The 18,059-nt window shown below is 43.3% G+C and overlaps 1 protein-coding gene across 1 annotated transcript in view; it reads right to left on the reverse strand.

Annotated features, from left to right (window-relative positions):
- The window catches only part of SOS2 (SOS Ras/Rho guanine nucleotide exchange factor 2), a 71,506-nt gene that overhangs the window by 10,227 nt on the left and 43,220 nt on the right, over window positions 1-18,059 (reverse strand). The window contains exons 11-18 of the mRNA XM_090034331.1: window positions 14,435-14,516; window positions 11,412-11,534; window positions 8,957-9,060; window positions 6,946-7,168; window positions 5,431-5,550; window positions 3,855-4,017; window positions 2,430-2,547; window positions 1,186-1,358 (exon numbers count right to left, since the gene is read on the reverse strand). Coding sequence (XP_089890457.1) covers window positions 1,186-1,358; window positions 2,430-2,547; window positions 3,855-4,017; window positions 5,431-5,550; window positions 6,946-7,168; window positions 8,957-9,060; window positions 11,412-11,534; window positions 14,435-14,516 — 1,106 coding nt within the window. The remainder of the gene's footprint in view (window positions 1-1,185; window positions 1,359-2,429; window positions 2,548-3,854; window positions 4,018-5,430; window positions 5,551-6,945; window positions 7,169-8,956; window positions 9,061-11,411; window positions 11,535-14,434; window positions 14,517-18,059) is intronic.

Below are 18,059 nucleotides of genomic sequence, written 5' to 3' on the forward strand. Positions count from 1 at the left end.
TCTTGGCTTAGTTTCAAAATATTGCCATTCTCCTCACTGTAACTTTAAATTGGAATATTTTTTTCTTAGACTTGTCTGCAAGAATTCAAGAGCATGCTACAAATACTGGTTTTCAATAGAGCACATTTTAAAGGGCAGCCCAAACTGGGCTCTGTATTCCATGGGAGGGTGTATGATCTATTATTAAACAGGTTTTTAATGCATTAATATATTTTCAGGTCTGTTCTCCATCTCATTCTTTTTGCAGCCTAATGTTTATTGCTGCTGTAAACTGAGCAGAAGTGCTTACTAAGCTGGCTTAGGTCTTTTTTCCCCTGGAGCTGTTCATTAATGTAAAACCCCAGAAGGCACATATGGGTATTTGAAGTTCCTACTCTCCCTAAGCATTATCTTATGTTTGCAAAGAGATTTCATTTGGCATCATGTTGACAATATACCTTGCTTTAAGTCCTTTTAAATTCTTCAGGATTCTCTAATCTTTGGCTAACCTAAACAACTGTCAGCTACAAATCCTACTAGGTAACTGTCAGTACCCTTTGCAATTTGGGAACACAATAAATGATAGTCTTGGGCAGAACCCAGATTAACACCCCCCCTATTTTTTAAGGTTTTATGGAGCTGAAAAATGATCACTTATTCCTACTCATATTTTTTCTACTCTTAACTAGCTTCAATCCATAACCAACTCAGTTCAGCCTGTTCAGTAGGTTTTTGTCAGCATGCACTTTAATGGCTCAAATACACTGGATAAAAACAAAGGATTGATTCTAGATCAGAGGCATTCTTTTCCTCTATACAAACCGTTGGTTTGTCATCATATCATTCTGGTGTTTTATAATTGATAGCCATTCTCTTAATTCCTCCCACACTAAACACATCCACTCATTCCCAGAGTGCTTGTGAAATATAACAGCAAAAGCAAGCAGTATCTGCTGCAGAGTAGTGACTGAATTAGCCATAAATCTAACATGATGAACTACAGAGGAATTTGTGCATGTTTGAAGATGTCTGCTTATCATTTGCAGTTATTCTGCTATTACGGCAGTTCCTCCCTCACACCTGCTGCTACCACAGCCAGAACAATTACAGTGAGTATAGATTATACGACATGCTTGCGTTATGCACCTAGTAACACTGAAGCATGCGTTCATGAGCATAAGCATATTGCAATTCTTCTTTGATTACCCGTATTTCTGGCTCTATCCGTAAACAGTAAGGCTGGTTTTGATACTGCTGAATTTCTCCTGTAATTTCAGCTACTTTTCTTCTCTTACTAAAATTGATTAGCTCTTTCCCTTGTCTTTTAAGGAAGTCAGGATTCCCTTCTTCTGTCTTCAAAATATTTGTAAGATATATTCCTAATTTAAAAAAAAAAGAAGACAATTTTCACTTTTCAGCCCAACACCCGTTTTCATTCTTGCTGACAAATGACAACAAAAGAGCTCTACACGTAAGTCAAGGAAGCCTTTTCCTTTAATGCACCAATGCTGAATTCACCGGCAACAGCAATGGGGCTGTACATTCTCCTGGGAAGTAAAATGTCACCTCAATAATATATTATTATAGTGAGGTCAGGAATTCAGAGATCACATCTCCAGCATGCAGTAAAGGGATGATGTCAAGGAAAACAAAAAGGGAGATGAAATTCAAACTTTAAGAGAAATCTTATTTTCTTTAACTTAAGTTTGCACATGTACGGCAATATTCAGTAACTTTTTTGTAAAGCAGAGGAAACCTTTAAATAAAATATTGCCAAGGAATATTAGCATATTTAATAGGTAAAAAAATTCAGTAAAAGTAGGAGTTGTTACTGTAGTTTTTTTCAAAACTATTCTTGAAAATGCAAAATTCCTAAGAAATGCGAAAAGAAGGCAGAAACATTTTCACCCCTAACCTGTAACTGGAAACACTGCTGGAGTTAAGTACCCACAAACATTACAAGTCTATGAAACCAAGGGGGAGGTGCAGGCTGAGAACAGTCCCTTGGCAGAGGACAACATAGAAGAGGGGTATCAAACACAGTCCACAGGCCGGATCCACCCCACGCCGTTGCTCGATGCAGGCCAGCGGACAACCAGCGTGGCTGGGCGCAGTGGCCTGCTGCAGAATAATAATTGGAGGCAGAAGGACAAGAAAAGACTGACACAGCCCACTGCCCTCTGGCCACTTCACCAGTTGCCACTACTGCAACTCAAACTACCCAGGCACTGACCCCCACTACATGCCCTGTGCCGGAAGTCCACTGCGGCAGCAGGTGCATGGCGGGCAGACAGTGGTGGCAGCTTCCTCGTGCCCTGTGGTCTGGACTCAGGCCAGGGCACAAGGTAAGTTTGATACCCCTGACAAAACCTCAGACAGGTTCAACAGATGTAATCAGAAAAGAAATTCAGTATGAAGGACCTTAACTCAGGCCCTGTGGTACTACTTACCAAAGAAAGGCACACAGGGTGGGTTGATTGATTTGAGTTTAGCTAGGTATTTTTTAAAGTGATCTTGGCTTAGTTCTACTGCTTCATCCAATATTTTCTTTTTTCTCTCCTGTAATGCCTAATTTATCAAAGAGAAAAAGCAATGTGCATCTTTTGTGCGGGATGGTTAGCAAAAACAAGTTTTCCTCATACCCCTCGCGTCCAGAGTCGAATAAAAACTCAGTTTCATGATATGAGCTTATGTTTTACGTGCTACTACATCACGTGCTTTATTCCATCAGTTAAAAACATGATCCCGATTTGTCTCGTACACATTTCAAAACTAAACACACTCGTTATTTATCTAGAAGCAATACCTGTACAAATATTTCTTTACACATTGTTGTCTGAATTTCAAGAGTCCTATTTCATTGGTATCGCCTCATAGCTTACTACAGACTAATTTTAGTTAAAAAGTTGCTCTTTGTGCCTGAACGCTTGTCCAGAACCCTCCCAACTACAGAGCTGGTTCAATAAAAGGTATCACCAAGCAACTATGAGCTCTTGTACTTTTCTGTTTCTGAAGTCAGCGCTGCTTAATTTCCAATAGTCCAAATGTTTTACTTGAAATTTGCTCAAGCCAGCTTCTGCCAGGCTGCTTATGCTGCCATACATTCAGAACAGAACAGCTTAAAAATAAGCTTAACAGCACCCCTACTGAGAAACAGGGTCCTTAAAGTGAGCTTGCACCTTCCTGAATAAGGGCCTGGAATACAGCTTGTAAATGTCCACTCCTGTATGTGGACCCTTCAGATGAGCAACTAAAGGAAGAAGGAATCATTTGGGATCACCTGTAGCTAGGGAGCAGGGGAGGGGAGAGTATAGGACAGGGGACAAGCAGTGCCAATGAGGTTGTAGCTTCCAGCCCCAGCAACTAAAGGAAGAAGGGATCACCTGCCTTTGTGGCAACGTGTCTTCCCCATGCCCTAGCTGTAACCCTTCTGCTCCCAAAGGGAGTTCAAGGTATTTGTTTTCACCTATGAAGAGCTAAACTGTCTGAAACTTGCTTACCGAAGACCTGCAATCTGTGGAGATCTGCGGTATGACTGCTCCCTCCACCCCTGCCATTTCAATAGAAAACCTGCTGTCAGAGCATTTGCGGTGGCAAATTCACAGCTCTGGGGTTTTCTTCCCTCCCATCCACTAGGGAACTGAACTAAGGCTACAAACTCTTTTCAAACAAGTCACTAGGCAGCCAGAAAATGATTGCGACATTCAACTAACTGGGCTGGAACAGAGCTAGCAAGCAGGCGAGTGCCTTTACAGCCCATTAAAAACCTGAACTTTTATGACAACGCTATCCGTGAGCATTTCACATTAGGCTTTTAAATAATGAGTATGTGCTTCTTGATTCAGGTCAGTTTAAGTATGATGCATAAGACTTACCTCAAATGTGTGATCTAGTCTGTACACCGACACAGAATTCATCGCACTGACTATCTCCAGCACACCATTGAAATTATTTAAGTCTTGAAAAACTTGCAAGATCTCTATAATCCTACTTAACACAGCCACTCGCTCCTCAAAGTTCTCTGTTTCCACTATGCACCTAATATAAAAAAAAAAAAAAAAAAAGCAGCAATTTTGGAAATGTTGGTACAGAAAGTTCACAGTTTACAAAGGCATTGAGATTAAGTTTTAGTCTCAACAAATGGAGAGGTCAAAATGAATACCATTACTCTAGATATTGCACTCTATTTGCACAGCCTTGGTGTCATCTCAAGAGTCACAAGGACAAACCGAATGGACGGTGTAATTGCACATGTTGGATTAAGAAAGTAAAAGCGTGAAAAACTTTCAAGTGGAGAAGTGAAAAGAAAAAAAAATATTTGTGGATATGCAAAGAAAGACTCTTGATGCTTTTCCCAAAATATGTCATTTAAAACTGAAAAGAGGAAAGCAGCCTACTCATGGTTTTTGCTTACATCTCATGGAGGGCCAATCATACCCTCTCTGCAGAAATATATAAGTTACTTGCACAGTACCTGGAGTTTTTTGAGATGTGTTGTCCCTCTGTGTTGTACATGTACACCAGCTGCCTAAAACTAGAGATCTTTGCTAGCAGCATTTACCTGATCTGCATGCAAACCATACTGAGGATGATAAAGGGGGAAGTGGCACCAGTTCCTTCTCTGCTGGGGACTCCACAGAATGTACAGGGAACCGAAGCAGAAGGGAAGTGGGGGGTAGTGGAACATGCAGAGCAACATCTCAAAACTCCAGTAACTGTATAGATAAGGACCCTCTTTCTTCAAATACATGTCCCTGCACATATTCAACAGCACATGAGAGTAGGTAGAATGGAGTGGGAAATGAAGAGTGAGAGACAGAGAAAAGATGCCCCTTAAAAATCACCCCTATTTTATATAAGCTCAATTCCACGGGTATGTTTAGGAGTGACTGCAGCCTGCAGAGACACAGCCAAGCTAGCTTTAAGTCAGCCCAATCAGACACCAACAACAGAGGGGACCAGCATGGCCTTCCAAGCCTGCCTGGGATCCTGAGTAAATACTCAGTTGCTGGCTTGCATTAAAAGCCAGGTTCCACACTGCTATGAGATTACTGGGGTAGGTCACAACTTTGACTGCAATGCAGACACATCCCAAGAAGTTAACTATATACCACTAGAAAGGGAAGTTGCTAAAGTAAAAGCTACAGGCTACAGTGGCATCTAAGGGCAGGGGGGAAGGGACTGCTGGAGTGGTTCATCCTGTATTGTCCTTTATTAACCCTTTATGTCACTCATAAGCATAGCTAAAGTGTGTGCAGGGATCAGGTGAAAACTGCTGGCAAAAGTCTGGCATCAGGTACAAGGAGCACGCATACAACCTACAGCAGCACGTGCACAGAGGCAGGCCTTCAGAGTTACTGAAATACAGCTGATTCAAACTTTAAGGCAACAGCAGAAAACCCAATCTTCAGTTTGATTCAAGACTGCAACGCTAACACCCCCTGCACTTACTTTTCAAACCAGAGCGTAAGATTTGTAGTGTGACGAATCATTTTCAACAAATTTGGAGAGTTGATTTCTTTGTCTTCTTTAGTCCACACACTCCCTACAAGTTCAGAAGGCTGCACTGCCCTGTTAAAGAAAAAGCAGCATAGGGATGTTTTAATAGCTTAATTCATGTGTTGCAGGTTTGGGTGGGGAGATTATTTCTGGCCCTAACGTGACTTGATATTTGATAAATAGAAGCCAATAGACTCCTCCATGAGAGTGTTATTCAAGGCAGCCTTGAGACTGACAAATCAGTACAGATACTAATGGAGGCAGCAGCATGAGCTAGCAACAATGACCATAACCCAAGTGCTGTGCTCTGTCTGCTAGTGCATGCTAAAGCTTCATCTTCACTGCTGTTGTGATCCATGCTGACTCAATTCAGCCAGTACAGATGTCAGTGCAGGCTGCAACCATGCCTTCGTTTTGCTGCATATGCATACCCTTAGCTTTTATGATGGTCCTTGGGGAGTAAAATCCTCTCGGACGCAACCAGCATGCCTTATAAAACACCCCTCCCACACTGGTATAAGCTTTAAATACAAGGTTGGCTCATTCAGGGGCTAATATTGACTACACGCGAATTTTAGTGTCTTAATTTATTATCCATATTTTGTCCTGGCAGAAATTTAATACGCATCTGAGTAAATCTGATTTTGTTTTCTGCCCTACATACTCTATTCCAGCGTGCAGAGCAAGCCAACTGTGACACTGCAAATCAAAAAAGCAAAGGAGAGCAGACTCAGTTCGCAGCAGATTCTTTGAACTGAACAGCAAGGTGATTACCTTAATGCACATGTCAAACGTGGCCCACAGGCTGGACTGGGCTCCCAGAGCTATGTCTTCTGACTTGTGGAGCTCCTGGAAGGGCCATGGATTCAGTGGCTGGGTGAGCAGCAGCAACATTAGCTCCCATGGCTCTGAGCTGACATGATAGCTCAGGATGCCATGGGGGTTCACACTGCTGAAATCCTGAGTACAGAGCCCCATGGGGACACGTTTCAGCAGTGGAAGGGCAAATGATGGTGTTGTCAAGCTCTGAAGGTGCCTGAGCTGACCCAGCAGCTCGGGCCCATGTAGGGTTAACATCATCACCACTGAAGGCGAGTTTAAACCTGGCCTGTGAGGAGCCCGGCAGCCTGGAACGAGTCCAGGGACCCAAGCAATACTGACACCCCCGTTTAAGTGTTTCCTTTCCAAAGGAAGGGAAAGCTGTGGGGTAGCTATAATAAAATGACTGCCGTTTAGTAAATACAATTTCCAGATTGAATTATCATGGCCAGTTAAACTTTTGAAGTGTGACTAAACAAATCATTGACTCCCCCCACCCATATACAAGTAAAGTACTTTAGATCACCATATTCTGGTAGCTCTCTCTAGTAAAGAAAAGGAAATCTGCATCTTCAAGCCCTTCAAATAGTGAGCTATATGGGACCAACACAAAGTTAGTTAGGGAACATTCATTATTTGAACACTCACCTGTAGAGATCAAATTCTAGAAGTGTCAGCTGCCGAGCTATTTCTATGGGGTGAAGTGTCATGAGGTCAAACATCTCAGGCTGTCCAACATGGCAAATATGCCATTCAATTGGTGGCAGTGGGCTCTCAAAGGTAATATTATGACTAATTCCATCTGCTTGAGCAATTTTTTTTCTCTTTATAATTTTAGCAATGGATTCCACCCACTTCTTCATGGATTTGCCTGCAAAATAACAACCATCAAACAAGATTCACACTTATGCCGTGACAGATTCCCAAAAGGGGTTTCAGGCTGATGTATCCTTCTGCTACTGCTATGAAATGAGGTCGGCAATCACTACTTTTGGATAGGACTAAAACTTACCTAAACCTGTTATAAATCATGTTTTAGTCTTGTTTGAAAACATGCCCCATAACTCCCACAATTATCTGCATTTGTGCCTGCAAATGTAGGCATAGTGCTCATTCTGGGGATGAATTTTTCATGCTCATTACAGCAGAGCCTTAGGGGCAACCAAGAGTGTGACATCTCTGGGCTCTCCAAATGCCCCCCAGAATAATAGTCCACCCCTGCCCTGAAGAATTTACAGTCTACACAGGCAGAAAATAGGGCAGGGTGACACTGTAGAGACTAAACAGCTCCCTTCCCTAACTTTTGCCAGGCTTCAGGCTAACTTGGAGAGGAACAACTAAATGGGGGGAAGGTAGGGGGAAGTGAAGGGAAGAGGGGTGAGGAGAAGGGAGTCAAGGGCCAGGTGTGGAATGAAGCTGAAGTAAAGAGGCTGAGCAAAGTGGAAGGAAAGTGGTTGGGCAGAAACAGGAGGCAGATGGGCAGAGTCCAATCAAAAAACTGTTGGAAATCCTCTGAAGTGTTATGCAGCTACTTGGAGTCTGGTTGACTTTTTACATAGTTGAATCACCTAGATCTCTTGGTTCCTTATTTTTTTAGCTGCATTCTCTTCTACAGATGTTGATACCACACAAGGTGACTTTAATCCATCTTTCCTTAACTTTAGGGATGGAAAAGGTCAAAGCAAAACAACTGCTCAGTTCAGGGCAGAGATGTTCTCCAAACGGTGGTTCTCCTAGCTTTGGCAGCTTCCCTTCCTAACAGCTAGAGTTTTCAGCTGGTTCTTCTACACTGGTTCCCCACTTGCCTGGATTAGATGGCTGGGGAGGGGATGCTGGATGATTGGGGGTGGAGGGTCTCCCTGGCAAGTCCTGGGTCCTGTTTTACACTCTTCCCCAAGTCCAGCATTGGCTTTTGCTGGGTCCTTCACTATGTCACACCTTATTAGAGTTTACTGTTTGCAGTTCAAGTTGACAACTTTACTCTGGATTGTGAAAATTCATATTTGATTGAAAAGATCTGAGGAACAGAAGTCCATAACATTTATCTTTGAATGATCTCCCCTTGCTTGATAAAGGCACAGTACATGAAGTGACTGGGTATTCTAGAGAGTCCAAGTTAAACCTCTTTCAAGGGACTGGATAAAACAAAGTCTTTATCAGCAACATCTCATGTTGTGACTTTGTCAACCAGCTGGGGATGAATTGCTCATTTATAAATTAGTGACTCAGAAATGTACTGTTGGATGCCTACTTTCATAATCTAAATATGGTCTCTAGCATCAGCAATGTAGCTTCAACTGCCATTTTTGTCAATTAATATCAATATACAATTCTGCAAAAGTTAATTCTCCAGGAACTCAGTGTGAAAGAGGAAGAGGTTCTGAATTCTAGAAGAGTCATATGGGCTCCAGAAAATGTTGACATTAAATATTTAAAAGCTAGATAAAAACTTTGATAAAATAATGCAATACTGTTAGAAGTTATTTGCTGATAACAAGTCAAGCCTCGGGCTCAACCGTGCTAACATTTATGCTGCGAGACTGATGCGCTCACGTGAGCTATTACAAATAAAAAAAACCCAGCAGGATTAAGCACCCAGAATATAAAAGAAAGTAAAACAAGCAAGCATGCAAGCAAACGAATTATAATTATACTATACCTCTTACACTTGAAATAAATGTCTCCAGTCTGTCAAGTAACTCCAGATCTCGTTCAAAGTCATAAAAATGATGTTCTACCCAGTGTCGAAAAACATTTAATATCCTGAAAAACAGAGTGGGGGGAAAGGAGTAAGAGGGGAAGGGGAGAAAATCACCTTTAGTGTTTTTGAACCCCCAACTACATCCAACCTGCAAGCTGAATGAACCCTGGGTCCTGCAAAAGCTGCATGCAATTATGTAATGAAAGACTAATCATAATGCATCTGCACAATGGGATGTGGCTAAGACTTTGAAGGGAGCCTTGTCTTTGACTGGTCTCAATGTTAACACTGAAATTTTCAGGATTTAAAACCCCCAAGACCATGAATGCTAGAGTGCTACAGAGAAATGAAAAAAGAAAACTATAAAGGGGGAAAAAAAATCAAAACAATGTTCTTATAAGCAGTTTAAGTAAAAAAAATTGTTATTTTTATTTGGACTTTTCTTTCAAAAGCTGGTTATCAAGTTATGCTGTTATAAAATTTTCTAACCGTATTGTTACTGCATCATTTTATTTACAAAAATGGTAACAAAAGTGGGACAAGATCTAATTCTCCCCCACCACCCCCAAAAAACCCACAATTTTTCACTTGCTTTTTCTCTATTTTCTTAAATAGTAAGTATTAAAATGATTGATTGACTAGCTGATCACATGACGTTGACTTTTGAGATGGAACAGAATAATGTAATTTATTTCTCTCCCTCAAGCAAAATAATCTGAGCTATTCTCTCGCACTGCATTTAGATGCATTAGAATACCTTGAACTGAATCCAAAGCAGGCAGCACTTCACGTGACACAGATATAATCTTTCCACGTCAGTACAGAAAAGAAAACTGAACATTTTGCACTAGCTGAGACTACTAAATAGTCTTTAAGGGTATTTTTATATGTGGTCTGGGATGCAGCACTGGGTGCTTTAATTAGTAAGCTGTGCCAATTAAAAGCACCACTGAGTTGTGCATCAGCGTCCCCGCACTGAAAAGTGGCACAGGGTGCTCTGAACTAAAGCTCACCAAACATGTTTTATTTCAAAGTGCCTTGCCGCCATTTTTTTTAGCATGGGGGTACCGATACACGTGACATGGAAGGCTGCCAGAGTGTGGCAATTTCTGTGCTTCAGCTAACTCAATTTATTCCAGCGTGTCAGAACAGGCTCCCTGCATGATAGCAGGAGCCCTGAGTGATGGCATTAGGAGTGCAACCTGGGGGTGAGATGCATTGAGGGCTCACAAGAGGTCTCAAAAAAAAATAAAAAAGGTGGGGGGAGAGAGAGAGAGAGAAAATGAACATCTAGGTCAATGGCTTTCAACTTTTTCATTTGCAGACCCCTAACAAATTTCAAATGGAGGCACAGACCTCTTTGAATGGCAAGTGAGCATATTCACATACTTTTGATTGATCATAGTCATCTTTCATGGACCCCACAGGTTGAAAACCACTGCTCTAGGATACAGGACAGACACAGTATAACTCAGTCATGCTATGTATGCTGTGAAAAAAGGGGAATGTAATCCAGGCAAGGTACTGTGGCAAGTAGGGTCAATAGCGTTGTATAAGGTCTTAATAAGGCTTCATCAAGAACACCATGCACATTTCCAGGCAGCGAAAAGCTCCGAGGATGATCAGGGAGCTCCAGAGAAATGGAAAGCCTATTTTACAAGAGGTGGCTAAGAGAACTTGGCTTCCTCAGCTTGGCCAAATGAATGCCAAGCAAGGATATGATTATTCTCTCAATGGGGTGTAAACATCAGGGAGGGAAATGAGCTTTGCAAGCAAAAGGACAAGGCTGGCACAAGAACAAACTGATATCAATTGCCCATGATTACATTTATATTGGAAATCAGAAGACAGTCAAGAGCAGTGAGGTTCTGCGACAGCCTCCAAGTCAGGGAGTAAAGGGGGGAAGAAACTAACTAGTTTTAAGACAGAGCTTCATCAGTTTATGAAGGGTTGATATGCTGAGATGCCTGCAATGGAAGTGGTCCGGACGTGATGATCCGGGAGGTTTCTTCCAATCCTATGTCCAATCATAACCCCCATTAGTTCTCTATTAGTTTCCCTATTCCAATGAGTCTCACATTCACCTTCTCTACAGACTGCTGAACAGCGAGAACACGAGAAGGGAACAGTGTGAGGAAACAGGGTTACTGGTGTAACAGGATGGAGCCCCCAGGGGCAGCTGTCACCCCCCCGCCCCCAGGCAGGCATATGGCTCCTGCCCAGCAAAATCTCTAAGGTAGCCCTCCCTTGATTACTCGCCTGCCGTGCCTTGTTCACAAGATCCCAAATGACTAATGAGAACATAATTTGGGACCATTCATTTGACACCAGTTTCAAGAGAATCTGATTTCCTCAACCTCAGAATAACACTTAAGGTGAAGTCTGTCCAAAGTAAATACGAAAACATTCAAACCTGAGTTGTACTGGCTGGACATATTCCTTTCGAAATCTTTTCAGGTCTGCACTGATGGGCTGCTCTCCTTTCTCTATAGCCAGTTTGTCTGCTTCAGTAGGCTCAGGCTCTGGGATTTCAAACCTTTGAATAAATTCACCAATGGTAATGATTAATCAATTAACACATGGAATGATTAATGAATTAAGGCAAGAGGACCTATTCTTAGAAGTGTTTGTACACAGCTGTAGCTGAAATGTTCAGATTCACAGAAGTTTAGAGCTGGAAGGGACCTCATGAGATCCTCAGGTCCAGCCCCCTGCTCTGGGCAGGAAAGACTGCTGGGGTCAAATAACCCAACACTACCTTTCTACCACAAGCCATTTAAAACGAAAATCAACTACAAACAGTTAACATTGAAATATCCTGAATAAATGAAGAAACCATCTGTATTAACTTAATTACAGCCTCATCTTTTAGTGCATCTACTCCAGTGACATTTGGCCCTGACTGGTTCAGGAGAGGTGCTATTCACAAATGAGTCATGACAACACGGGAACTGTGGCATGCACCGGCCCCAGAGAGAGACCTGCTGTACGTTACTGGGAAATGCAGCACTCATACTGTGATCGAATCAGAACAGAAAAGCCATGTCCTGCAGCAGCTGCCTACAATAGCAGCTTTTACACTCTAACTCAGCACCTCACAGCTTTGAATCTGCTGTCACTGGCTGTAGTTGGACTGTGACAATAGGGGCAGGAAAACAGCAGGGCAGCAGTAGGCAGCGCACACACAGCACAGCGGCAGCTGACTTAACCAGTACAGATCATAGGCAAGTACATACAGCCTTAATACCATCTGATTCACTACCTGGCTATCTGGAAGTCCACACCTTTGGTTATGTAATACAAAGTTAAGGACTGCATTACTGCCCTTTTTCAACTTTATTTTTGCCCCCTCCTCTGATTCTTAACTATGATCCATCTGTGAGCTCAATCATCTTCAGAGTCCTATAAAACCCTACCCACATCTAAACCTTACCTCACTTTTTCTTATTCTCTTCCCCCCACTTTCTTCATGTTTTACCTCCTGCCCCCTTCACTTTAAATGAGCATCTCTTTCCCACCAGCATCCCTCCAAGTTCTTCCTTAAATCCATGAGTAATTAATTACACTACTGTTTTCACTACAAATGTTTATTACTCAAGAAGTTTTGAGTCTTGCACTGTTAGGTTGCAAGCTGCTGGTGACAAGGACTATATCTTTTAGAGCTAGCAAATCCTTGTGTTTGTGCTTGTGCTTGTGCTACATAATTAAAAACCAGTCACTTTTGCTATTACTGTTTAGTAGAGTGCAAGGGACTTCAGACTGGAGCACCACTACATGTGCACTGGGTGACATGATCTATGACCCCAAAAGCTTACCACTAGAAGGACAGCAAGATATCAGGCTAGATATCAGGAGGCACTACTTTACAGTCAGGGCGGCTAGGATCTGGAACCAACTTCCAAGGGAAGTGATCCTCGCTCCTACCCTGGGGGGTCTTTAAAAGGAGGCTAGATAGACACCTACCCGGGGTCGTTTGACCCCAGCATTTTTTTCTGCTCACGGCAGTGGGTCAGACTTGATAATCTGCTCACGTCCCTTCTGACCCGGCCAATTATGAAACTATAAAAGGTAAGGAGACAGTGGGATAAGACATAGGCAAAATGGTCAGGGAGTGATAAGCACACCACTTGTTCTGTCTTATTTGTTTTTTTCCTCCCTCCTCACCAAATACATTTAAAAAAAGCCAATCAAATCAAATTAAAACCCCACCTCCAACATTTTCAAGCTTATAACAAACATGATGTTTCAGATCAAAAGCTCCTTCTTTGTACTGTAGCTGTAACAAGTGGTCCATAATGGAAGTGCTATAGCCCTGTGCTTGTTATCACTAGTAAAGCTATTATGATGTGATACTGTCACTGTCATGAATATAGTGACTTCCAGTTCAAGGGCACCAGTGGGATTCACAAAATTACACATCAAACTACTTTGCAACACTGGAATAGAGGTAGGCAACAGCTGCATGACAAGTGGCGTAATACAAAAACGGAAGAATTGTTTTATAGAATCGTAAAAAATGAGGGCTGGAAGGGACCTCAGGAGGTCACATCTAGTCCAAACTCCTGCTCCAAGCAGGACCAGCCCCAAGTAGGTCATTGTTGAGCAGGGCATTAGAAACCTTAAAGGACAGAGATTCCACCACCTCTCTTTACCCATGTTGTCAGCTCCTTCTTATAAAAATATCAGAGTCCTTTAATATTCATGAAGAAAACGTAACCACCCCCTCCGAGTTCTCCAAAACACACACACTGTATGATCCTCATGTTATTTTTTGTGAAGCTGAAGCTCAGCCAGCCCTGCCAGGATCTGAAACTATGGTCAGACTAAAGTCTTTCAAATCAAGGGCTCATGCCTAGCATGTGCCCACACACATACTCAAGGCCCCAAGACATCCTTTGGTAGTGGAAAGAGTGCAAGTGTACCCAAACGGGTATACTCATGGGGCGATGAGCTGGGCTATGTTCTGGAGTATGCCCTGCTATTACACGACAGCCAGTTCCACGTAGTGATCCTGGTAATGTTGCTGATGGCCAACAGCTCCCAAATTTACAAAAACATCAAAGTGTGCAAAGAACAAGATATGGACCCCATTTTTGTCATTCAAAAGAAAAATATCAGCCTTAATTAACTCAGTGTACTTTAATAGTACAGCCATAGCCTGAAATTTGGAATTGGTTAATATAACAACTTGGAGAAAAGGAGCCAGTGTTAAACTAGTGTTAAACTTTCATTGTTTAAGAAAAACACAAAAAAGAAAAGAAAAACAAAACAAAACAAAAACAGTTGTGTTTTACAAATATAGGGAAACTTGAAAAACTATGAATATCTGGTACACTGGCCAGACCAAAATGCATCATTACATTGTTTTCAAAACATCAAGTAAAAACAGCAGGTGGACTAAAATGAACATCCCAGAACAAAAAGTTTTCTGCTTACCTTTCGATCAACAAATTTAATAGTTCTTGGGGCTTACAAAAGGAGCGGTATGTGGTAAGGAAAGTGCGTACAAAATTCGGATCTGTAAAAGCAAAGCAAGAAAATAAAAGAATGTTACTGAATGATTTTAACTTTTATTAAAAAACTGTAATGCACACAAATCTCGACTGTAAAATTATGCTGGAATAAGACAGATTTAAAAACAAGTAGAAGGAGTGTTTAATGGCAATAAATCAGAATTACTTTAACGATTGTATAGCATGATTCAGATGTGGTTGCATCAAATGCCTTTTTTTTTTTTTTTTAATACCATAAGTGCCATTGAAAAATGTATTAAAAGGTATGGCATGCTAGTGCCAAGAGGTTGTGAAGTCAAGCATTCAAATTTAGGAAGTTCCAAAATTAAGGTCACCAGTGAGGGCCCACCTGTTTGACAGGTGTGCCTCAAGTAAGCCCCATGTCCTCCCCGAGACCCACCCTAATTCCCTTCCTCTGCCTAAACTCCTGCTCTTCTTTCTGCTTCCTTCTTTACAAGCTGCTGTGCTGCCTGTTCCCTTTCTGATCTGTTGGGTACTGCACATAAAAGGCTGTTTGTCCCACTTGTGCCATAGGTTGGTCACTCCTGACTTATGATATCTGAATTCAGCCCTTTTGTGCAATTTCTAAAACAGGGCTTGGAAGGGAACTCAGAAAGTCATCCTGTGCCTGGACATGGCCATACACCAGCCTGACCCCACATGCAATCTGACTGCATGCAGGGCCACGTTATTCAGCCCACAGGACTGCCCACAGGAAACGAAAAAATGGCAGCAGGAAAGCAGCAATTAAATGCTGCTGCCACTCCCCTGCCACCAAATGTGCAGACTGGTGGTGAGCCCTGTGGACAGGATGACACTGCTCTGTGGGTCAGGATCTGAGCACTACTGATCTAGTCCAATGGCCCGTTCATAGCAGGATCAACCATCCTCATCTAAACCATCCCAACCAAGTGTTTGTCCAACCTACACTTAAAGTCTTCTAATGATGGAGATTGCCCTGAAAAGTTGTGGAATCTGTTCTACTGTTTATCACCAGGCATCCTGATTTTCCCTGGTAAAAAAAAAATAAAAATAAAAAAATTGCAAATTCTCTGATAAAACCCCCAAAATCCGTGATTAAAATGACACACCACTATATACTGTATATAGGTATCAAATGAACACAATGTTTATTGATATATTTACCATTTTAAAGCAATTCAGAAGGCTACCAGTGCCTCACTCAATATCATAAAGTAAATTCTAAAAATGTATAAATTCAGGTATTTGATTTCGGGTTTTTTTATCATGAAAAATCAGAGCTCTCCCTTCCCCCTTGGCTCACAGAACATAGATACATGTCCCTCACTCCCCCCCAAGCCCTTCTGGTGTCCCTCACTTACCATCTCTGTTGGTGCCCCTTGCCCCCACCCACAGGTCTGCCAGATGGGACTTTTAGCTGCCAGGGCTATGGGGCCAGGGACCCGGGTTCGCATCCCCCTTCCCCCCCAGAGCAGCATCTGAACCCCAGCTGCTGTGGCATAGTGGAGCACAGAGCCTGCTTTCCTCTCCCCTGTGAGCGGCATGGCTGGAGCAGAGCATGTGGGGTAGGGGCGGGTGCAGGCTGCCTGCTGCGGGCTCAGACAGGGAGTGGGGCCAGTTCCCCGATGCTGCATGCATTCCCTGGGGTGGGGGGGCAAGGTGGACCAATGCCCCCCAGATCCGTGTGCAGGCGTGGGGGGTGCATGCAGCCAAGCCTTAGGTTCCCTGTCCTCCACTGGGGCCTCTGCAGCCCGGTGGATATGACCCGGTGTGGCAGGGCAGAGCGAAGCCAGGCAGGGAAGCTCCTTGCAACTGTGAACTCCGTGCTGCCGCCCTGGTGACGCGTTCCCTGCCTGCCCTGCAGCAGCAAGGGGGTACAACCCCATGCTGCCACCCCTACTGCTGCCAGGTGGGCAGGAGATGCCTTGCTGGGGCAGCGTGGAGCTCACAGTGGCAATGAGCTTTCCCACGTGGACCCGATCTGGTCTGCCGTGCTGGGTTGCCGCGGCCCTGGGGGAGGGTAGCAGGGTAGGAAACCTGAACCCACAATGGGCAGCCTGCACTATGCACAGATTTGGGGGGGGGGAGGGGAAATGGGTCCCCCCTGCCATCCCTAGGAGCACATGCAGCAGCAGGGAATCAGCCCACCCTTCCTGCTTTCCAGATGACCTGCCCACGGCCCCGTCCTTCTCCCCCCTGGGGCCTGGTGGCTGCACATTCCAGCCCCAGGCCCTAAGCCCCATGCACCGCCTGGCTGGGCAGCAGCCCCAGCCCAACTCCCTCCCTCCCTGTGGGGTACTCAATCTGCAACCCCCACAGACTTATCTGCAGGAGCTGCTCTCCAGGCTGCCTAGCAGCCATGTGCATGTGCGAATGTGGGCGTTTTTCTCTGTGGGAAATGGAATACCCAGATCCCTGTTTATGACACAGCTAATGTCACGTACTAATTTTCGACAGGACCGCTTGCCTCCTTGCCAATGCTGGATGGTGCTCACTGAATAAGCAACTTTTTAATATTCTGTTTTTCCTCATCCAATTAATGTGCTGTTTGCTACACACCAATTGAACCTGCTCTGAAGAAAAATGAAGCACATGGAAAAAGCCCATGAGGAAATTATCACTGCAGCACTTGAACAGTTTACTGTAATGGACTTTTTTCCTAATAGCTCAGCAAGATGAGGTAGCATTTTAAGGATGGTGAATGGAGATACATTAATATCAAAAGCAGAAGCTAATATGGGATGCCTAATTTGTGCTGCCCATGATCCGACTTTTTAAAATACATTCAGAGTAGATTTTCATAGCACTGTGTTCAAGGCATGATTTTCATAGACTTCATTTGTAGGTGTTAAATTCACAGCATATCTGCAACTCAAAACATAAGTGTGATAAAATGACTGCAGAAAATGAGGAACAAACAGCTAGCGGACATCTGTGAATGTCTGATTTAAGTGATTTTCTCAGCATTACATAGGAAGTTGGAGGAATAAAGAGAGAATCCAGTTCTCTAGGGCAGCATTCAATTGACATGGTCCTGCTGGTACTTGGAAGACCCAAAATTTCCCTGCTAGAGGGGCTCACTCTTCTGCTCCAGCTCACACCAATCTCCAAACTGGAGACAGGAAGGGATATTTTCCCTTAAGGCAAAGGAATGGATAATGGCATTTTCCTTCCTTTGTAGCACTGGACATGATCGTCTCCCTTAGCTTTTGAAATTCTCCTGTACAGTATTAATCAATGACTTCCTTTCTGTTCCTGAAAATTCCCTCCAACTGAAGGCATCCTAAAGATGATAAACCACCTGGATTCACTGCCAAAGCAGAACCACAGAAAGGAGGGTTGGAAGGGACCTCAGGAGGAGACACTTAGTCCAAACCCCTGCTCCAAGCAGGACCAGCCCTAACTAGATCATCCCATCCAGGCCTTTGTTGAGTATAAACAAAGTCCCCCAGGGATGGAGATACCACCACCTCTCTAGGTAACCCATTCCAGTGCTTCACCACCCTCTTAGTGACAAAGTTTTCCCTAATATCCAACCTAAACTTTCCTGGCTGCAACTAGGCCAG

The sequence above is a fragment of the Crocodylus siamensis genome, chromosome 2 (genome assembly GCF_052110815.1).
Source record: "Crocodylus siamensis isolate JL-2025a chromosome 2, ASM5211081v1, whole genome shotgun sequence".
NCBI classification, from domain to species: Eukaryota; Metazoa; Chordata; order Crocodylia; family Crocodylidae; genus Crocodylus; species Crocodylus siamensis.